Raw genomic sequence first — 18,259 nt, 5'->3', positions numbered from 1 at the left:
CTGGAATGACCAACTCAAACTAAGTGATGTAAAACAATCACCAGTTTATTATGCTCGTACATTCTGTGGGTGAATAATCCAGACAGGGCCCAGCAAGGATGGCTGTCTCTCCTTCCTATCTGGGCCTTAGGTGGGAAGACTTCAAGGACTGGGGAGACTCAGACAGTGGTGGCATTGAATCATCGGAGGCTTCTTTCCTCACATGTCTGGTACCTGGATAGATAATCCTTCAAGGGCAGGCTCAGCTGGAACCACTGACTGGAATATTTATCTCTATGTCTATGTCTATCTCTATCTCTGTCTCTGTCTCTATCTCTGTCTCTATCTCTCTGTCTCTATTTCTATTTATCTGGTCGTGTGTCTTCATCGTTTCACAGCATGGCAGCTGGGTTTTAAGTGTTAACTTCCTGAGATGGGGCATCCAGAGAACAAGCATTCCAGAAGCTGCCAGACATATTTTACTTATTTTGACTATGCAATATATTTTCTGCCACATTCCCTTGGTTACTGATTTATGAAGGCAGCCCAGATTCAAAGGGAGGGTAATTAGACTGGACCTCTTGATGGGGGAGAGCAAGATGACATTACACAATCGCATGTGAGATGGAAGACGGTTGTGCCCATTTTTGGAAAATCTACTATAGACACAGAGAAGGAAATGGTATTTGTTTCTACTTGTGAACACCAGGAGTTCACCACTGATGGAAAATAGGCACGCCAGACTTATTTCAGACAGCTTTGTTTTTCTTTGGAAAGCAATCCTGTTCCACATTGCACACTTTATGTGTAAAAATGGGCTTATTTTCTCTGCCTTGTGCTTCCATCTCAGTATTTATTGAGGCAATTTTTATAGATCTGTCATCTTGCTGTAATGTCTCTCTGTGTGAGTTCTGGTATTACTTTGGAGCTTGGACTAAGTTTGTCTGTCTCTATCTATCTATCTATCTATCTATCTATCTATCTATCTATCTATCTATCATCTATCTATCTATCATTTATCCATCCATCCATCCATCCATCCATCCATCCATCCATCCATCTACCCATCCATGCATCCATCCATTTTCAAAGTTGATGCCCTGCTTCATTTTGCCTGGTTAACTCCTCGTCAATCGTATCATTATATGTCACTTCCTCCAGAAAGTCCTCCCTGACCTCTTACTTGCATTCTGTTCTCTTGCTGTGTATTATTATGTCTAGCACTTTTCATCTGGGATTAGCATGGTCTGTTTTGTCTCTAGATAATAGACTTTAGGAGAGCAGGACCAGTATCTGTCATCGCCCCTGTATCCGCTGTGCCTAACACTTGTTAACATTTAATAGGTGCTGAATAATTGCCAACTATTGAAGAAAGTAGCTTTTTAATCTATTTTTTTTCACATGTGTGGTCTGAAGGGGGACAAGGCAACTGAGAGCAGCAAGAGGACCACAAAGTTTTCTTCATCCACCTTAACCTCTTTCTTTTCCTCCCTTTTCTCCTTCCTTTTTATTCATGGAGGAAATCAATCACAGAAACCTCCAGCACACTTACCTTATATCCACTGGGCCCCAGTTAGCTCTGTAGGGAAGGTAGCTGGGAAGTATCTGGCATTACACCCTCGGTGGTGGGTGGACTCAGCCATCAACAAAGAAGAAACTTATGGATGGTCAACCAAGAAAGTGTACACCCCAGGCCATGAGGCTGAGAAAGTTAAGTGTCTTCCTGTGCTCCAGGGATTGTCTTGTGAATACAGATTCCCAGGAATACTCATCAGTGATCTGAGGCCGCAGAGACAGATGCTGAACCTCTTTCAATCTCAGAAAGTATATGCTTTAATATTTCCAGTGTGGCATTTCCCTTGGTAGTTGGCCTGGAATATCTTTTCTAGTTTTCTAATTTTAATAGTCCAAACTATGACTTGCACTAATAAAAACAGCAACAACAACAACAACACCCCTAACAATTGAGCATTTATTATCCATTGGTCACTGTGTAATCCTTCTAATTATATTTTTCTTACTACTTACAACTCCACAGCAAGATAGGTAAGTATTCTCTCTGCTTCAAAGAAGGGGACATTGAGACTCAGAAGAGTTAAGAGACTTGCTGATATCTTCAAGCTGCTTCCTCTGGAGACAACTCTCTGTCTGTTTCTAAAATCTTTGTGCTTCACCTTTCTCACAGCACAAATGATTCCGTTATGAACCTGTATTCCTGTCCACTTTCCCTGTATCTTCTAGAGCAGGGGTTTCTAAACTGTGGCTCGCAGGCCAACTGCGGATTGCAATCCATTGTTAATTGGCCCGCAGCAAATTCCAGAAATATATTTAGTTTGCTTAAATAAACCAGGTGAGGCAACACGTACTTCACCTCGAGTGAGCGGCCCGGCTGTTTGTGTATTTTACCGCATATGGCCCTTGGTGAAAACCATTGAAAAAGTTTGGTACCCCTGCTCTAGAGTCTCTTTTCTAGGAAACAGTGAACGGCATCAGGACTTGGCCCACCACTGTCCATTCAGCACTTTAGGGTGTGAACAATTACACATAAGGTCAGTGTATTAGATTTCCAATGCTGCCATGACAAATTGCCACACACAGCGTGGCTTAAGAGAACAGAAATGTTTCCTCTTACATTTTGGAGGTCAGAATCTAAAGTCTAGGAGTCAGCCAGGCCATGCTCCCTCCAAAGTCTCTAGGGAAGAACTCTTGCCTTCCTCTTCCAGCTTTGTGTGGCTTCTGGTTTTCCTTGACTTGCTGCAGCTGACCTCCAACGCCCTTGTGTATCTCTTTGTGTCTCCTCTTCTTATAAGGGCACCAGTCATTGCATTTAGTGTCGACCTTGTCCAACATGGTCTCATCTTAACTAATTACATCTGCAAAGACCATGTTTCCCAGTAAGGTCACGTTCTGAGGTTCCCGTGGCCATAAATTTTGAGGGCATACTATTCAACCCACCATAGAAGGTTATGGAGGAAGAATTCAATAGGAATGAAGGGATATGGTGGAAAGCAGGGCAATAAGATTAGCACATTTTTTAGGGTTCTGTGTTTCCCTTTGCTTCTGTCCTCGTTTTCTTTGAGAACTTGTAAGTCAGCTGAGCTCCCCAGAGTACCTGGACAGGGAGTCTTAGTCAGTCACTAATAAGAGAGGAAGAATAGGACTTTTCCCTTTTGCCAATCTTTCTCCCAGGTTTCTTTCTTTCTTTCTTTCTTTCTTTTCTTTTTTTTTTGTCTGCACCATCACCCTGCTTCACAAAGGGAAAGAACAATACATTCCTACCAAGAATCCCTGAAGGAGACAGCAAACTTCTGTGATAAAGAAAACCATCAAGGCAGCATTATTTTTCTTGCCACGTTTCATATTTAGACAGTTTTCTTCCGAGTTCCTCTGGGTAGTCATGGAACCGAAAGAACCACAAGCCAGCCTCTTCACAGTAGAGAGATAAAGGACCTCGGAAAAATGGGTCACTGTGGGAATACTTACGCAAACTGTTACCTAAAACCAAAGGCAAGCAACAGTTTCACTTCTTTTATTCTCAGTTTGGATATTCCTATTGAACTAGGTCTTTCGAAAAGAAACCCAGAAACATTGGTCTACAGTTCAGCGTTTTATTAATTTTGTAGTTTAATGATGCATTTCTAATTAACCCTGTGGAACAAAACTAATATTCACCGAATCTGTGTTACGTGGCTGGTTTGCTGCTAGACATTTTCCAATGCTCTCTCCGTTAATCTTCCCCACAGCTTTGTGTGATGGATCTCATTGCTTCCATTTTCGGGTGAAAACACTAGGGCTCAAAGATATTAAGTGAATTTGCTTAGGTCATAGAGTGAGCCAGTGACAAAGGTGGATGTGGACTCAGAGCCTTGGGGACATAAAGGAGAGTAACAAAGCTCCTGGTAAAGTCTTCCTGGAATCATTCAGGAAGCATTCATGGAAACACAGGCCAGCACCACATTGTGATATGATGTTGGTGATGGTGGTGGTGGTGAAGGCCTCTGCCATTTTTGGAGCACCTACTGTGTGTCCCAAATGACACCAGATCTTTACAAATTTCTTCCTATAAACGTTCATTATATAAATGCTTCTAAATACATCTCCTCTGTTGTAGAATCTGTACCGATCTGAGGAAAAAGAAACTAAACCAAGTTTTCTACTTTTTAGTCATTGTATCATTGTCCTCATTTTACACGCGCACAAACGAGCACAGGGAGTTCATCCTATCTCTCCGGGAATTGTATCCAGTGCGGGCATTTGCATTCCAATCTGTTAGCCTCTAAAGCTTTGTCTTTTCCATGCAAACTTGGATATATCTGGAAGCCCTTTTCTTCTTAAAAAAAAAAAAACAAGACAAAAACAACAAAAATACACCGAAAAATCTTGTATTGTTTAGTAATAAAAGATACGTACATGTTGGTTGTAAAAAATTCGAAGTATGGAGTGAATAAAATAAATAGAGTAAGTGCCTCCCATTTATCCTCTATCCACCCCCCACTGCAAGTTACTGTTAATAGTTAAACATACATTTTCATAGACTTTATGTAGAAATATCATATACAAATGATTAATGTAGATTATATGTAACTGTCATATTTAATATGTCATACTATGTATCCAAGTAGAAAAGCACTTGATTGAATTACTGCTTTGTGTTTTGTTTCTTACTGCTATGAAGTTTAGGAAAGATATATATGTATATATATATATGATTGTTTTATGCAAATCACACACACAAAAAGAAATGATGGGAACTAGTTAGTTCCCTCCCACTCCTCGTCCCCACCTTCTTTACTGCAGCTTTTCTTGCATATATATTCTGACCATATCCCTACTCAGGTCTTTGAGTCAAGAACATCTTCCAAACCTGGAGACCCAAAGCTGTTTTGCCAATGAAAAGAGTTAGTACATATTTTCAACAAGACTCAGTTGCCCAGAAGGCACTGGGATTTTAGGATTTAGTGTTTGGAAAGGTAAAAGTCGTCTAAAATAAATAGCTGAGATCTAGGAAAGGGAAGGTGGAGACCTATAGGTTCTCAAAGCAGTGTCCCCTAGAGCAGGGAGAATGGATTTGTGGTTCGCCCAAAAATTCAGGTCCCCTACGTTAGGGGGCTTGCTTTTGGCAAAGATCTCAGCACCTGAGTTTAGCAGGGAATTAGCAGGGCTTCAAGCCTCCTTGTTATGGAGTAGGGTAATGACCAGTGCAAAAATAAAATGGTGTTCCCGCAGCCTCTTGTGTAAAACCCCCAGGGTCATAATGGGATCTTGCTGAGGGCAAAGGTGACAGAAAGGGGCCCAATCATGAATGAGATTTAATTGTCCATTCTGGCTAATAGGGGGTTTAGAGTTGTATTTGTTTTGACTTAGAAAATTGTTTTTGAATTCAATCATTGTGTTAGATTGTAGATAACATATGTCCCTCAGCCTAAAGCATAGATTTTCAAATTTCACATTTAAGAAACTGAGGATCATCTTGCAATTGATGCATAAATTTTATACATAATTACTTCTCCCCAAAATATGACTCTTCAGTAAATACTGTTTTTCAGTTAAGGCAATACGGCACATTTCTAGGATATTAGCAAAATAACATTCCTATTCTCCATTTGCGGAAGAACATTTCATCCAAGAATGACTTCCGATGAGTCTTCACGTCCCTCTCTTAACACATGGACACAGGGATAAATGTGTTAACTTATTTCAGAACTGTCTACCTCATAGTTTTACTGAGATATAATTTACACAGCATAACGTTCACCTCTTTAAAGTATATAATTCAATGGTCTTAAGTATGTTTTCAGAGTTGTACATTATAATAATCCAAATTTAGAACATTCGCCTCACTCCAAGGAGAAAACTGGTACCCTATTAACAGGCATTCCTAATTCTCTCTTATTCGTAGGTAACCACTAATCTACATTTTGTCTCTATAGATTTGCCTATTCTGGACATTTTATATCAATGGGATCATATAACATGTGGCCTTTTGTGACTGACTACATTCACTTAGCTAAATGTTTTTGAGGTTTATCCATGATACATGCTATAGTATGGAGGGGTGTTTCATTCTGTTTTATTACCGAATAATATTCCACTATGTGCATACTCCACATTTTCTTTATGCATTCATCAGTTGATGAATCTTTTCCATCTTTTGGCTATGGTGAATAGTGCTAGTATGAGTACGTGTGTGCAAGTCTGTGTGTGGACGTGTTTTCATTTCAGGTGTACACCTAGGATTGGAATTGCTGGAACATGCGGTAACCCTACCTTTAATAGTTTGCAGAGCTGCCAGAATAATTTCCAAATATTTCACATTCCCATTAGCAATGTGCAAGTGATCCAATTTCTCCACACTCTTATGGACACTTGTTATTGTCTGTCGTTTTGATTGTAGCCCTTCTAGTGGGTGTGAAGTGGTCTCTCACTGTGGTTTTTGCTTTGGAGTCTCCTGATTACTGGAGATGCTCTGCATCTTTTCATGTGCCCGTTGGCCGTTTGTATATCTTCTTTGGAGAAATGTCCATTTAAATACTTTTTACATTTTCTAATGGGGTTACCTTTTTATTCCCGGGTTGTAAAGGTTCTTCATATATTCTGGATTCAAGTCACTAATAAGATACACGATTTGCAAATATTTTCTCACAGTCCGTGGGTTGTGACTTTAGCAATTCCTTATGAAAAAATGGCTTTCCTCAAAGAAAGCCTCTGAAACCACATCCCTTTCTCCTTTTCTCACAAAGTCACTGTGTAAATAAATATATCAACATACCATTACCTGATTATATTTCATTTAGAAGCTCTTTCCTCCTAAGTTTCCCCCAGCTGCCTGATTCAATTACCTTTCCCTTGTATTAATTCTCCTTGACCTCTCTTCCACATTTGATGCCAAAGACAATAGCACTGTCTTCTTCTCTCTGTCCTTCTTCCCTTCCTCCCTCCCTCCCTCCCTTTTATAAAAGGGTATTTGTATTAGGCACTTACTATGTTTCAGAAGCTCTGCTAGAAGCTAATGATAAAGAAAATAAAAATGTATTTTCTATCCCCATTTGTGCGCTGGTAAAGAAGACAAACATTAGTAAAACACTAACACTAATAAATGTAAAATTATAGCTGTGATTAGCCCTATGAAGGAGAGGCACTGGGTGTTACATGAGTGTGTCACAGGGTAAATTTCCCTGTAGAGGAATTCAGGACTTCTTTCTCTGAGGAGGTGAGGACTGAGGGAGATACCAAGGATAAGCAGTTCTGAGAGGGAAGAACATGGGACAATGCTTGTGACCCGAGGGAACAAGGCCCTTTCCTTTGGAGGAAGGAGAAAAAAACAGTGTGGCTGGAGTAGAGCAGGCTCAAGTCAAAATGACCCGAGTAGTTAGAAATGGGCAAGACTCTGAGGGACCCAGGAGGTCATGTTAAAAATGTCCACAACGGGAAGTAACGGAAGAGTTTTAGAACAGAAGTCAGGATGATCATATTTGAATTCCTAAGAGATCGCTCTTAAGTGTAGTATGAAGAATAAATTAAAGGTGGGCAGTAGTTAATGTGGGATTTATTGAGAAGCTATAGCAGTTGCTCAAATGATAGCAGTTTGGGTGATTATGGTAGCTTAGAGGGTGGTGGAAATGGAAATGAAGACATAGGAATGAATTTGAAAAATGCTTAGGAAGAAAAATCAAAAAGACTTGGTGAGGGATTGATTTTAAGAGATTATAAGAATGACTAATAACTACATAACTCTTAATTCTTCTGCCATGGTTTGATAGTGACAGCCTTGCTTTAACTCTACCACCCCTATAACCTTGGGCCAGTGACAACCCCTCTGTTCTCATTTCCTGATGTACAAAATAGGGATGATCATATTTAACTCATATTATGGTTAAATGCTATAACGCATTACAGCAGCACCTGGCTAGTAGTATGGGCTCAATAAATGTGCTAAATTGGTAAATGTGCTCATAGTGTGTTTATGAAAAATTCCAATCATCAGTGCTCTTGAGAAAAGCAGAGAAGGAAAGTGACTGGTTTCTTAAAAATTAAATACACTGAAAACTTTTAGTTCTGGTCAAGATGGATTAGCTGCATTCTTGCCAGGTTCTTCCTCTTACAACTAAAAAAACCCTTGTGCAAAACAAAACAAATACCCAGGAAGACGCTGAAAGGTGTAAAGAAGCGGGGGACTACCTGGAACTTTGGGCTTGAGGAAAAACAAGGTGTGAGTTCCCCTTTTTCTTTTTGCCTCTCACATATCCCAGAGGGGGAGCTCAAGAAGTCGGTAACCGGGAAAGCACCAACAGGGATGGAGAAGAAAAGCTCCAGGAGAAGCTGACTCCAGTCCTCCTGGGGAAAGAACTAGGAAAAGAGAGGCCTAACAGAACAGAAAACCTTTTTGGAAATACCCATGCGACTTTAGCCATATGTCAATGGAAAAACCTGCTTGACAGAGCGGGTGGTACTCTGATTCCCTCTCTGTACTAATGTCAGTGGAGGCCCAGCGTGGAGCTGGGCCTGCTCTGCACCCCGCAGAATGGAGACCAACAGGGCCGTGCCATGCAAGGTTAATTGGCTCTCTGTTCTTCCCCAGTTTCTTTGTCAGGGGACCCAGCAGGGAGCTAAAACTCCACCTCCATCCAGGATTTGCAAGGTAGTATGATGTGGAGTTAACATTATACTTAACGGTGAAAGACTGAATGCGTTCTCCCTAAGACGAGTAACAAATCAGTGATGTCTGCTTTCACTGCTCGCGTGACACCTGGCACGGGAAGTCTTACCCAGTGCAACAAACCGGAGGAAAGCATACAGATTGGAAAGGAAGCTAGGGTTTCCGGGTGGGAATTCCTGCCCGTGCTCAGGAATTTGTTTCTCTTTCCCGTTCCCAAATCCTGCGATACAAACTATTTTCTGTTCTCCACGATGAATCGTTTCCACAAAGTGATGGCCGATACTACCAACCACCTGGGTTCACGGAGCTGATTTTCCCAATTTCCTGACCAACTTTTCTCAGGATTCAGAAATGGGAAAGCAAAAAAAAATTCACAAGAATGGGCGGGAATTCCCGCCCAGAAACCCTAGAAGAAATAAAGTCAGTCCTGTTTACAGATGACATGATTGCCAATGTAGACAATCCTGAAGAATCTACAGAAAAATCTGTAGAATTAAATGAGTTCACCAAGGTACAAGATCAACACACAAAAATCCATTGTGTTCCTGTATACTAGCAAATGATGTGTAGAAACCAAAATTAAAACCAATAGTATATACACTTGCTCCAAAGTAAAATGAAATACCTAGTTATAAATCTAATAAGACATGTACAGGTTCTGTATGCTGAAAATTATAAAACCCTGATTAAAGAAATCAAAGAATAAGTAAATAGTGTTTATGGATTGGGAGACTCACTCTAGTACAGAAGTCAGTTCTCTACAAATTGAACTATCAGTTTAACATGATTCTTGTTAAAATCCCTGTAAGACTTTTTGTAGCAGTGGACAGGCTTAATTTAAAATTCATGGAAAAATGCAGAGGAAGTAGAATAAAACAATTTTGAAAAATAAGAATATAGTGGGGGGAAATCACTGTATGTGATACTAAGGCTTTCTATATATCTGCAGTGATCAAGGTGGTATTATTGGCAAAGGAATAGACGCATAGGTCAATGGAAGAGTAGAGAACCCAGCAACAGACCAATGCAGATATAACCAATTGGTTTTTGACAAAGGTACAAAAGCAGTTCCGTGGAGGAAAACAGCCTTTCAACAAAACTGTTAGGAAAAAATAGGAGTAAATATTTGGTAACTAGGGTTTAGCAGAGAGTTCTTGGATTGACATTAAAAGCACTATCTGTAAAATAAAAATAGATAAGTTGAATTTCATCAAAAGTAAAACATTTTTCATTGTGAAAGACTGGAAAGAGGATGAAAATACAAGCAATAGACTGTAGAAAATATGTGCAAACAACATATCCAACAAAGGCCTTATATCGAGAGTATATTAAGCATTCTCAAAACTCAACAGAAAAAATTTATAAAATAAGCAAAAGACATAACAGACATTTCACCAAAGAAAAGATATACCTGGCAAATGAGCATGTGGAAAGATTGTCAACTTCTTTAGCTGTTAGCAAAATGCAAACTACGATCCCAATGGAGTATCACCACACACTTGTGTGACTAAGTATTTAAAGAGTGACAATACCGAATGCTGGCAATGATGTAGAGAAACTCGATTACTCATATAATGCTGGTGGGAATGTAAAATGGCACAGTCATTATGAAAACTCATTTGAACATTTCTTACAAAATGAAACATGCACTTCTCAGCTGACCCTGTAATCACATTTTGGACATTTATTCCAGAGTAATGAAAATATATGTTCACACAAAACCCTGTACACTGATGTTCATAGCAACTTTATTCATAGTAGCTAAATACACTAAACAATCCAAGTGTCCTTCAAAGCACGAATGGGTGAAGAAACTATGTCTATACAGTGGAATACTACTCAGCAATAAAAAGGCATAAACTATTGACCCATACGACAGTGTGGATGGACCTCAAGGGCATTATGCTTAGTGAAAAAAGTTAATCTCAAAATTTCTTACCATATAATTCAACTTGTGTAACATTCTCTAAGTGATGAAACTGTAGAAATAGAGAATATACCAGTAGTTGACAGGGACAGGAATTGGGGGTGATGGCTTGGGGGGAATGTGGAAAAGGTGCAACGGTATAGCATGCTTGTGCTGATGGTTACCCAGATTTATACATGGGACAATATGTACACATACATATGTGCACACACATACACGCAATAAATGCAGTTTAAAAAATGGCATAGACTGAATTAGGGTCTGTAGACTAGTTAACATTACTATGCCAGTGTCAGTTTTCTGGTTATGATTTGTGCTGCAGCTGTATAAGATGGTACTACTGAGGGAAGCTGGGTGAAGGACTCAGGGACCTTTTGTACTACTGTGGGGACAGAGCCAGGAGAGCAGTTTCCAGGCTCTCGACCTCACGTGGAAAGGTTCTGGCTCGGGTAGTAGATAGCCATTGGCTGTAACTCCTTGGCCATCAGCTGTAACTAGTTAGCCATTAGCCACTAATATAACTGCCGTGGCTACGCTAGGGGGTTGGTTGGTTAGCAGAGAAGCAGATGGCAGATTGCAGCTAGCAAGTGGGGTTAACAAGTGCAGATGGCGGATTGTGGATCATATGGATCCTACCTCATGTGTCTCGCCTGGCCGCCAGCGAGACTGGGGTGCAGGAAGACCCTCTGTTGGGGTCCTGGCGGATGTTTGCTTTTGTGTCTTGACCAGCCGCCAGCGAGAATATAGTGGTATAACTCCCTTATCTATGGCTCTGCTGTGGTTCCTTTTTGGCCTCACAGTACCCTGCATTCTTGTGTGGGGAATAGGACCAGAGATCCTGCAGACAACTACTTTGCACTTTCTGTAAGTCTGCAATTATTATTTTTTAATTAAATATTACCTACGCCGTGGCCAACATTGTAGACATTTCTTTGATCACAAAATAAAGCGGGATTTTGGAAACAATGCAGAAAGAATGAGGAGATGGGGAATTTGAGTTTGAGATGTAAAACTTGTTATCTGTGTACTTACAGGAAAAGCCTTTTACGTGCTCCAACCCCCAATGTCTTCATCTGTAAACTATGACTGGTAAGACTTGCTTAGCATATCCCAGTGAGGTCATTGTAACAATTCTATAAAATACAAAACAGATTACTTGGAACAAAGTAAAGCCACAAGACATCCAGACCCCAGCCACGGGGCATTTACGGCCACAGCCGAATTGACTGGTTCAGTAGCTTGTTTGGGTCCTGATTAGTTCTCAAGGAAAATAATGTGTTAATTGACAATGGCTATTGATTACAATTGATTACAATGTTACAGAGGTGGATTAGTTAGACTCCTTCTGAGCTATCCTGTGAAAGAGGAAAGAAGAGGAAGGAGAAGGGAACTGTGGATAATGACAGTCTTTAATGAGTGCTCAATAAATTTCGCCAACATAACAAAATTATCATCATCAGTGGAGAGACTGCTTGCTGCCACATTGCCCTTTGTATTGAGAGTTTTGCCGTTTCAACTATAATCAAACAATGGTCGTATATCAAGAATCCTAAACATACATCCTCCATCTTCTCAATCTATAGTCTTGTTTCTTGGGGACCATAATTGAACCTAAGCGAATACTTCTTTGGATCTTCAAAGAGGTATTCTAATTTAATTGTTCTCAAAAGCCTATTATCAGCCTATAAAGGAAGCAGAAAGTTTTTCAACCAATTGTAGCCACCTCCTACACTTAAGTCTGGTCACAGGTAATTGTAGTGGTAGTGATAATTGTACTACTATTAGTAGTAGAAGTATTAGTACTACTAGTTGTAGAAATATTACTTCTACTAGTAGTAATAACAATAATGATAATAAAATAGTTTACCCTTGTGGAGTACCTACTAGTCACCATGTGCTCTGATAAATATTTTACCTTTACTAACTAATCCTGACAACCATCCCAGGAAGTAGGTTTTTTATCCACGTTATACATAGTAGGAAACTAAGACACAGATTGGCTGAGTGATTCAAGTTCACATAGCTAGTAAGTGGCAAACCCAGGATCACCTAACCCAGGCTGGGTGGTGGTGGTGTCTGTGCTCTTAACCTCTATGCCATGCCACCTCTCACACGTGCTTGTCTTACACCTTTTGCAATATCTGCAACAGCTGGAAGGGAATTTGATATTTTTAGAAGGAAACCATTTCTTCTTGGTCCCTGTCTGTCAAACATAGTTTTGAAGGTACTGGTTACTTAAAAAATTGGGCATGACCAAAGATAATGAAATATACAAGTTTTATACCTTTGTCCTTTGGGGATGGGTCAGATCTTAAGTGGGAGTTTGGGGCCCACATAGAAAACGACAGTTTCCGTTTTTGGCGTTATAGAATCACTTCCATGTGTCTTGACTTAGCCTCAGCCATATCCAAATTGCTTCCAACTGTACAGTGATGTGGTGGTCACCCCTCGTGTCTAGAGTCACAAATCCGAGCTCCCCCACTTACTAGTTTGTGATCTTAGGCAAGTTCTGTCTCAGTTTCGCATTGTAAGATGAGCGCGCTTACTTCATATGTATGATTGTTGGGAGAATTAAATGATATCTGTGCAATGTTTAGCTCAGTGCTCGGTACTTCCGGGCTCAATTTCATTAGGTGAAGTAGTGATAAGTAAAGTGAGAGTTGTAGAAAATATACTGTAATTCCTCTCTTCAAAGTTAATTAGTTAATAAGACAATAATAATAAAACATAAATATCACCACATATTATGATATGGTTGCCTCCGAAGAGGTAAAGATATTAAACTTAATAAAAGTTCCAAGATAAAATTCCAAGTTAAAGTTCCAAGGTAAAATTCATGTGCTATGGAGAGCAAGCATGGAGAGCTTCGTGGCGAGAGTATGGATATGACGTAGTGTCTGAAGCCACGCAGGGGCACAGGTATTTCAACTACGTTGGGAAAGAGTATTTTGAGTCAAGGAAAGAACATGACAAACTCGAGAGGCAGGAATGAACTCAGCCATGTGCTGGACAGTGATGGGGTCACCTGATCAGAGAAGAGGGTTTACTTTAAAAATCTTGGGAGGTAAGACCAGGTCCAGTGGATGTCTTAAGTAACTCAATGGGAAGAATCTTTTCATAATGTATACATATATCAGATCATCACTTTTTATGCTTTAAATGTCTTATAATTTTATCAATTATACCTCAATGAAGCTGAAAAATAAAGACCAGATAGGTAAAGATGGATCAAACTTTTGGAATATTACCTAAAACCATACATTTTTATCACACTGTTCTTTGGCCAGGAGTACCCTTGATGGGCAATTCTGGCTAATAAAATCATGACCATCTTTAAAAGACTAGTTCAAATACTACGTCTTGCAAGAAGACTGACCTCCCTATTAGCAGAAGGTTCTTTCCTCCAGTGACCTCTTATCTCAGTTTATCTTGGTTCCTCTTCTTTAGCATACCACCCTTGCAGGTTTGCTTTGGTCATTCTGAGTTATGCCTGTTATCCCAGTGTAATTGTTAACAGAACCCCCTGGCGCGCTAAAATGTTTGTGTGATAAAATATAAGGTCACCTACTTGTAACTCTTATCTCTCCTACCTTGTGTTACATATGCTGTCTGGTGGCTCCTATTAAAATGTGCATGTGAGCCTAGATCACACCCACTCATTTTGGTATTTCTAGTGCAGACACTGATAATTACATATTAAGTGAATTTAAACAAGGAGATGGAAAGCCCTTGAAGTCGAAGCCTACGTTCTTAGAATATTTGTGTCCCTAATATTACCTGGTGTTGTACCTGCTCGTACCAGGTGCTTGATGGATCTGTAAATTTGGTCAGACATCCACAGGGTAATACTGTTTTTGGAGTTTGCTGGAGATGACTTTCACACAGACTAGAAGTGCGTCCTCATGAATCTTCCCTTTTCACTGCTTGCTAACCTGTGCACGTTTCTCACTGACAGTTCGGGATGGTCTTAAGCCCCAAAGAAAATTTTACTTTGGAAAAATCCAAGGTGTTAAATTCAGAGTCATATGCATGTGTGGATAACTAAACATGCATATGGATAACTAAAACGGCTCTACCATGTAGAATTGAATCTTTCTCATGACTGGGTCTCTGTTAGGAAATTTAGAATAAAAATTAATGACGATGAATGATATGTGAATTGATTGCTGCAGTGGTCTAACAGAACACTGTGGTTAACAGACTGTGCTGAATTTTTAGTTTTGTTCAAGTAGTGTTATTTCGGTGGGGTTTCCAGACAGGATTTCAACTCTTGTTTTATAACCTCTTATGATTTAATAACTCTACTTGACTTCTAAAAAGCTATGCTAGCAGAGGTTAAAGGGATTAAAGGGCATCAAGTTTCCCGTATTATTTATTTACAGAGGGGTCATTTAGGTGACTTTAAATTTCCCGATTATGAGTGGAAAGTGTAGTTATCTGTGAAATTTTGCTCTCTAACTTAGAATCTTTCAGTCTGTTTTGTAGTGTTAGATCTTTTCCGCCACCGCTGTGGATTAAGGATGTCACCACTATTGGACTATATATAATCATATTATGACACATTTCACCGAGAGGTTAAATTCTGAACCCTATGAAAATGGGCCCTGTGGAAAATTCGAGTTAAACTGCTGAAGGCCCTTACAGAGAGTCTTGAGAATAAATTCCTTTTTCACTTAGAGCACAGCCCCGTGACTTGTGCTTCTCCTTTGAAAATACTTGTTGGTCCATGGCTCCTTTGCTGGGTCTTCCTTTCAGTTTCACCCTCTTTGTTCTAAAGAAGCCATAGACTCTCTCATGTGGGTTTGCCTTTTTCTAACTGTGGAGGGAGGCTTCCCAACCTCGGCACCACTGATATTTTGCACGAACGAATTCTTTGTTGTGGGGAGTTTCCTGTACACTGTAAGATGCTTAGCAGCATCCCTGGCCTTTGTCCACAAGATTTTAGTGGCATCCTCTATCCCAAATCATGATAACCAAAAATATCGTCAGACATTAGCAAATGTTTCAAGGGGTGGAGAAGACACACGATTGCCCCCTATTGAGAACCACTGCTCTGGAGCTCTGCAGACACCTGTGCAGAGTGTGGAAGACACAATGACCTTAAAGAGGCACCTATCAATCCTGTAACTTGCATAAGTCGTTTGACTTCTCTGACACTCAGTCACTTTACCTGCAACGTGGGGATAATAACATCCATCTTTTGGAGTTGTTCAAATTTCACCCACGTCAGGCATAGAAGCTGCCAGGCACAGAGTCAAGTCCCAATTCATGATAGTCACTGTCATTCTTATTTGGGGAGTTCCAGCTAATGTTTTCAACATCAATGATTCCATATTAAGAAAAGGTGTCTCTCTTTCTTTGTTTCCCTGCAAACAGAGCACGATGAATGTGGCAACGGGCAGCACAACTGTGATGAGAATGCCATCTGCACCAACACTGTCCAGGGACACAGCTGTACTTGCAAACCAGGCTACGTTGGGAACGGGACCATCTGCAGAGGTAGGCTTGCTACCTCTGGCGCACTGTGGCAGAGCTGCCGCCCTGCCTGGGCTCCCGGTGCTCCTGTGGCAGACCGAGTTTACCGTTCTGGTGGCTGAGCATGGTCAGGGTTCCCGTTCCTGGTTTATTCGCTGACAGAGGCACTGTGCATCGGAGAAGAACAGTGCTTTGAGGTGAATGAAAAAGGTGTATGTGTGCGTCGGGGGCCTGGCTCCCCAACTTGATGCCTCTGTTCAGCTTTGCCTCTTGGCCTGGGTTTGTGAAGGACGCACTGATGACTTGCATTTCCTGTGAGGCTTTGCTCAGAGGGCAAGTGGGCACTGCTCATGACCACATCCGAGGTATCCTCTTGGGCCTTGGTTTCCATCTTTATTTAGAACAAAATTCAAATTCCGCCTTTGGGTGTATGAGGCCTTTCAGACTCTGGTCCCTGGCTCCTGTCAGCTGGCCTCCCTGTGTTCTGTCCCCCTCACTCCTTCTGCATCACCATGTTAGTCCTCCAACATGCCAACCACATGCGTGTCTGAGGCCTTTGTGCTGGTTGTCCCTTCAGCCTCGATGCTCGTTTCCTTCAGGAGTCTCCTCAAGTATCTCCTCATCCCAGAAATGTCTTGGACCATTCTGTGCAAAATGATAGCACCCCTATTACTTCTGAGCTCTGTGCCTGGCTTTAGTTTTTCTTCACTGACACAACTCGACAGAACATTATACATTTATATGTTTGCTTTTTGTATTGTCTGCCCCCCCCCATGGGGATGTAAGCTCCTGGGGAACCCGTTGGTCTTGTCTCTGTGCTCTGTGCCCCACAACTAGAATGGTACCTGGCATATTATAGGCACTCATTAAACAGGTTAACTGACTGAATGAACCAAAAAGGAAAGAGACACAGTCACATTGAAAAAAGATGCAAAATGTACAAAAAGAACTAGAAAAAATAACGCCTTTGAGTTAAGTATTATCATCCCTGTTGTAGAGGTGACAAAACTGAGACACAGAAAGGTTAAGTACCTCGCCCAAGGACATGAAACGCTTTCTCTGTACTCCTCTGCAGAGGGGACATGCCGCTGACGAGACAGAAGTAATGTGCAATGCGTAAGTCACTATATGCATGCATTCGATTAGGGGAGAATTTAAAGAGATTGATTTTATTCTGTTGGCGATCTTGAGATAAAAAGCCTCATACATGACTGAGGGTATAAATTGGTGAAACTTTTTTGGCAAGTTGACAAAATCTATCAACATTGAAAGTAAATCTGAAGAGTAATATAGGGACTCTCTTGATTCCATTGATTTTACCGCTTGAAATGTGTTCTAGAAAAGCACATACTTGTGAGGGGAACAGTTCACCTCCAGGGATTTTTTTTTTTTTTAATTGGGTAAGGGGAACAGTTCTTTATTGGGGAACAGTGTGTACTTCCAGGACTTTTATTTCCTAGTCAAATTGTTGTCCTTTCACTCTTAGTTGTGGAGGGTGCCATTCAGCTTCACGTTGTTGTCTTTTCAGTCTTAGTTGTGGAGGGTGCAGCTCAGCTCCAGGTTCAGTTACCGTGGCTAGTTGCAGGGGGCGCAGCCCACCATCCCTTGTGGGAGTCGAGGAATTGAACTGGCAACCTTGTAGTTGAGAACCCACTGGCCCATGTGGGAATCAAACCGGCAGCCCTCGGAGTCGGAGCATGGAGCTCTAACCACCTGAGCCACTGGGCCTGCCCCCCGGCCCCTCCAGTGATGTTTTTGCTGCATTGTTTGTATTCATCAATAATCAGAAACTACCAAAATATTCATCAGTAATGGGATGATTTAATTTATTTGGCATGTCATTTCATGGAATAGAATACAGTGATTTGAAACTCTAAATATATGTATGTCCACACATGTGCACGCACTTATACACATACACACATGCACACTGAAAGTTCTCCAAGACATATTTTTGAGAAAAAAGGAAGAAAAATAAATAAAATCAAGTTACAGGGCAATACATATAGCATCCTCACATATCTAATTTATTATTTTAAAATATATATATATATATACACACACACACACACACACATGTTTATGTAACTGCGTAGAATCCGTACACATGCAAACTGTTCACCGTCTTACCCATGGGTATTCGTGTGTGTGTATGTGTGTGTGTGTGTGTGTGTGTGTGTGTGTATGTGTGTAAGAGAGCATTAACTTATTGCTATGAATTT

At 40.7% G+C, this 18,259-nt stretch overlaps 1 protein-coding gene across 2 annotated transcripts in view; it reads left to right on the top strand.

Moving 5' to 3' along the window:
• NELL1 (neural EGFL like 1) overlaps positions 1-18,259 on the top strand; it is a 755,117-nt gene that overhangs the window by 436,426 nt on the left and 300,432 nt on the right. For both annotated transcript variants that reach the window (XM_033118971.1, XM_033118969.1), the window contains exon 14: positions 15,939-16,061. In XM_033118971.1, coding sequence (XP_032974862.1) covers positions 15,939-16,061 — 123 coding nt within the window. The remainder of the gene's footprint in view (positions 1-15,938; positions 16,062-18,259) is intronic.

This window comes from Rhinolophus ferrumequinum, chromosome 11, assembly GCF_004115265.2.
Source record: "Rhinolophus ferrumequinum isolate MPI-CBG mRhiFer1 chromosome 11, mRhiFer1_v1.p, whole genome shotgun sequence".
Taxonomy (NCBI): Eukaryota; Metazoa; Chordata; class Mammalia; order Chiroptera; family Rhinolophidae; genus Rhinolophus; species Rhinolophus ferrumequinum.
The sequence above is the reverse complement of the archived record's forward strand: the minus strand, read 5'-3'. Positions and strand labels throughout refer to the sequence as shown.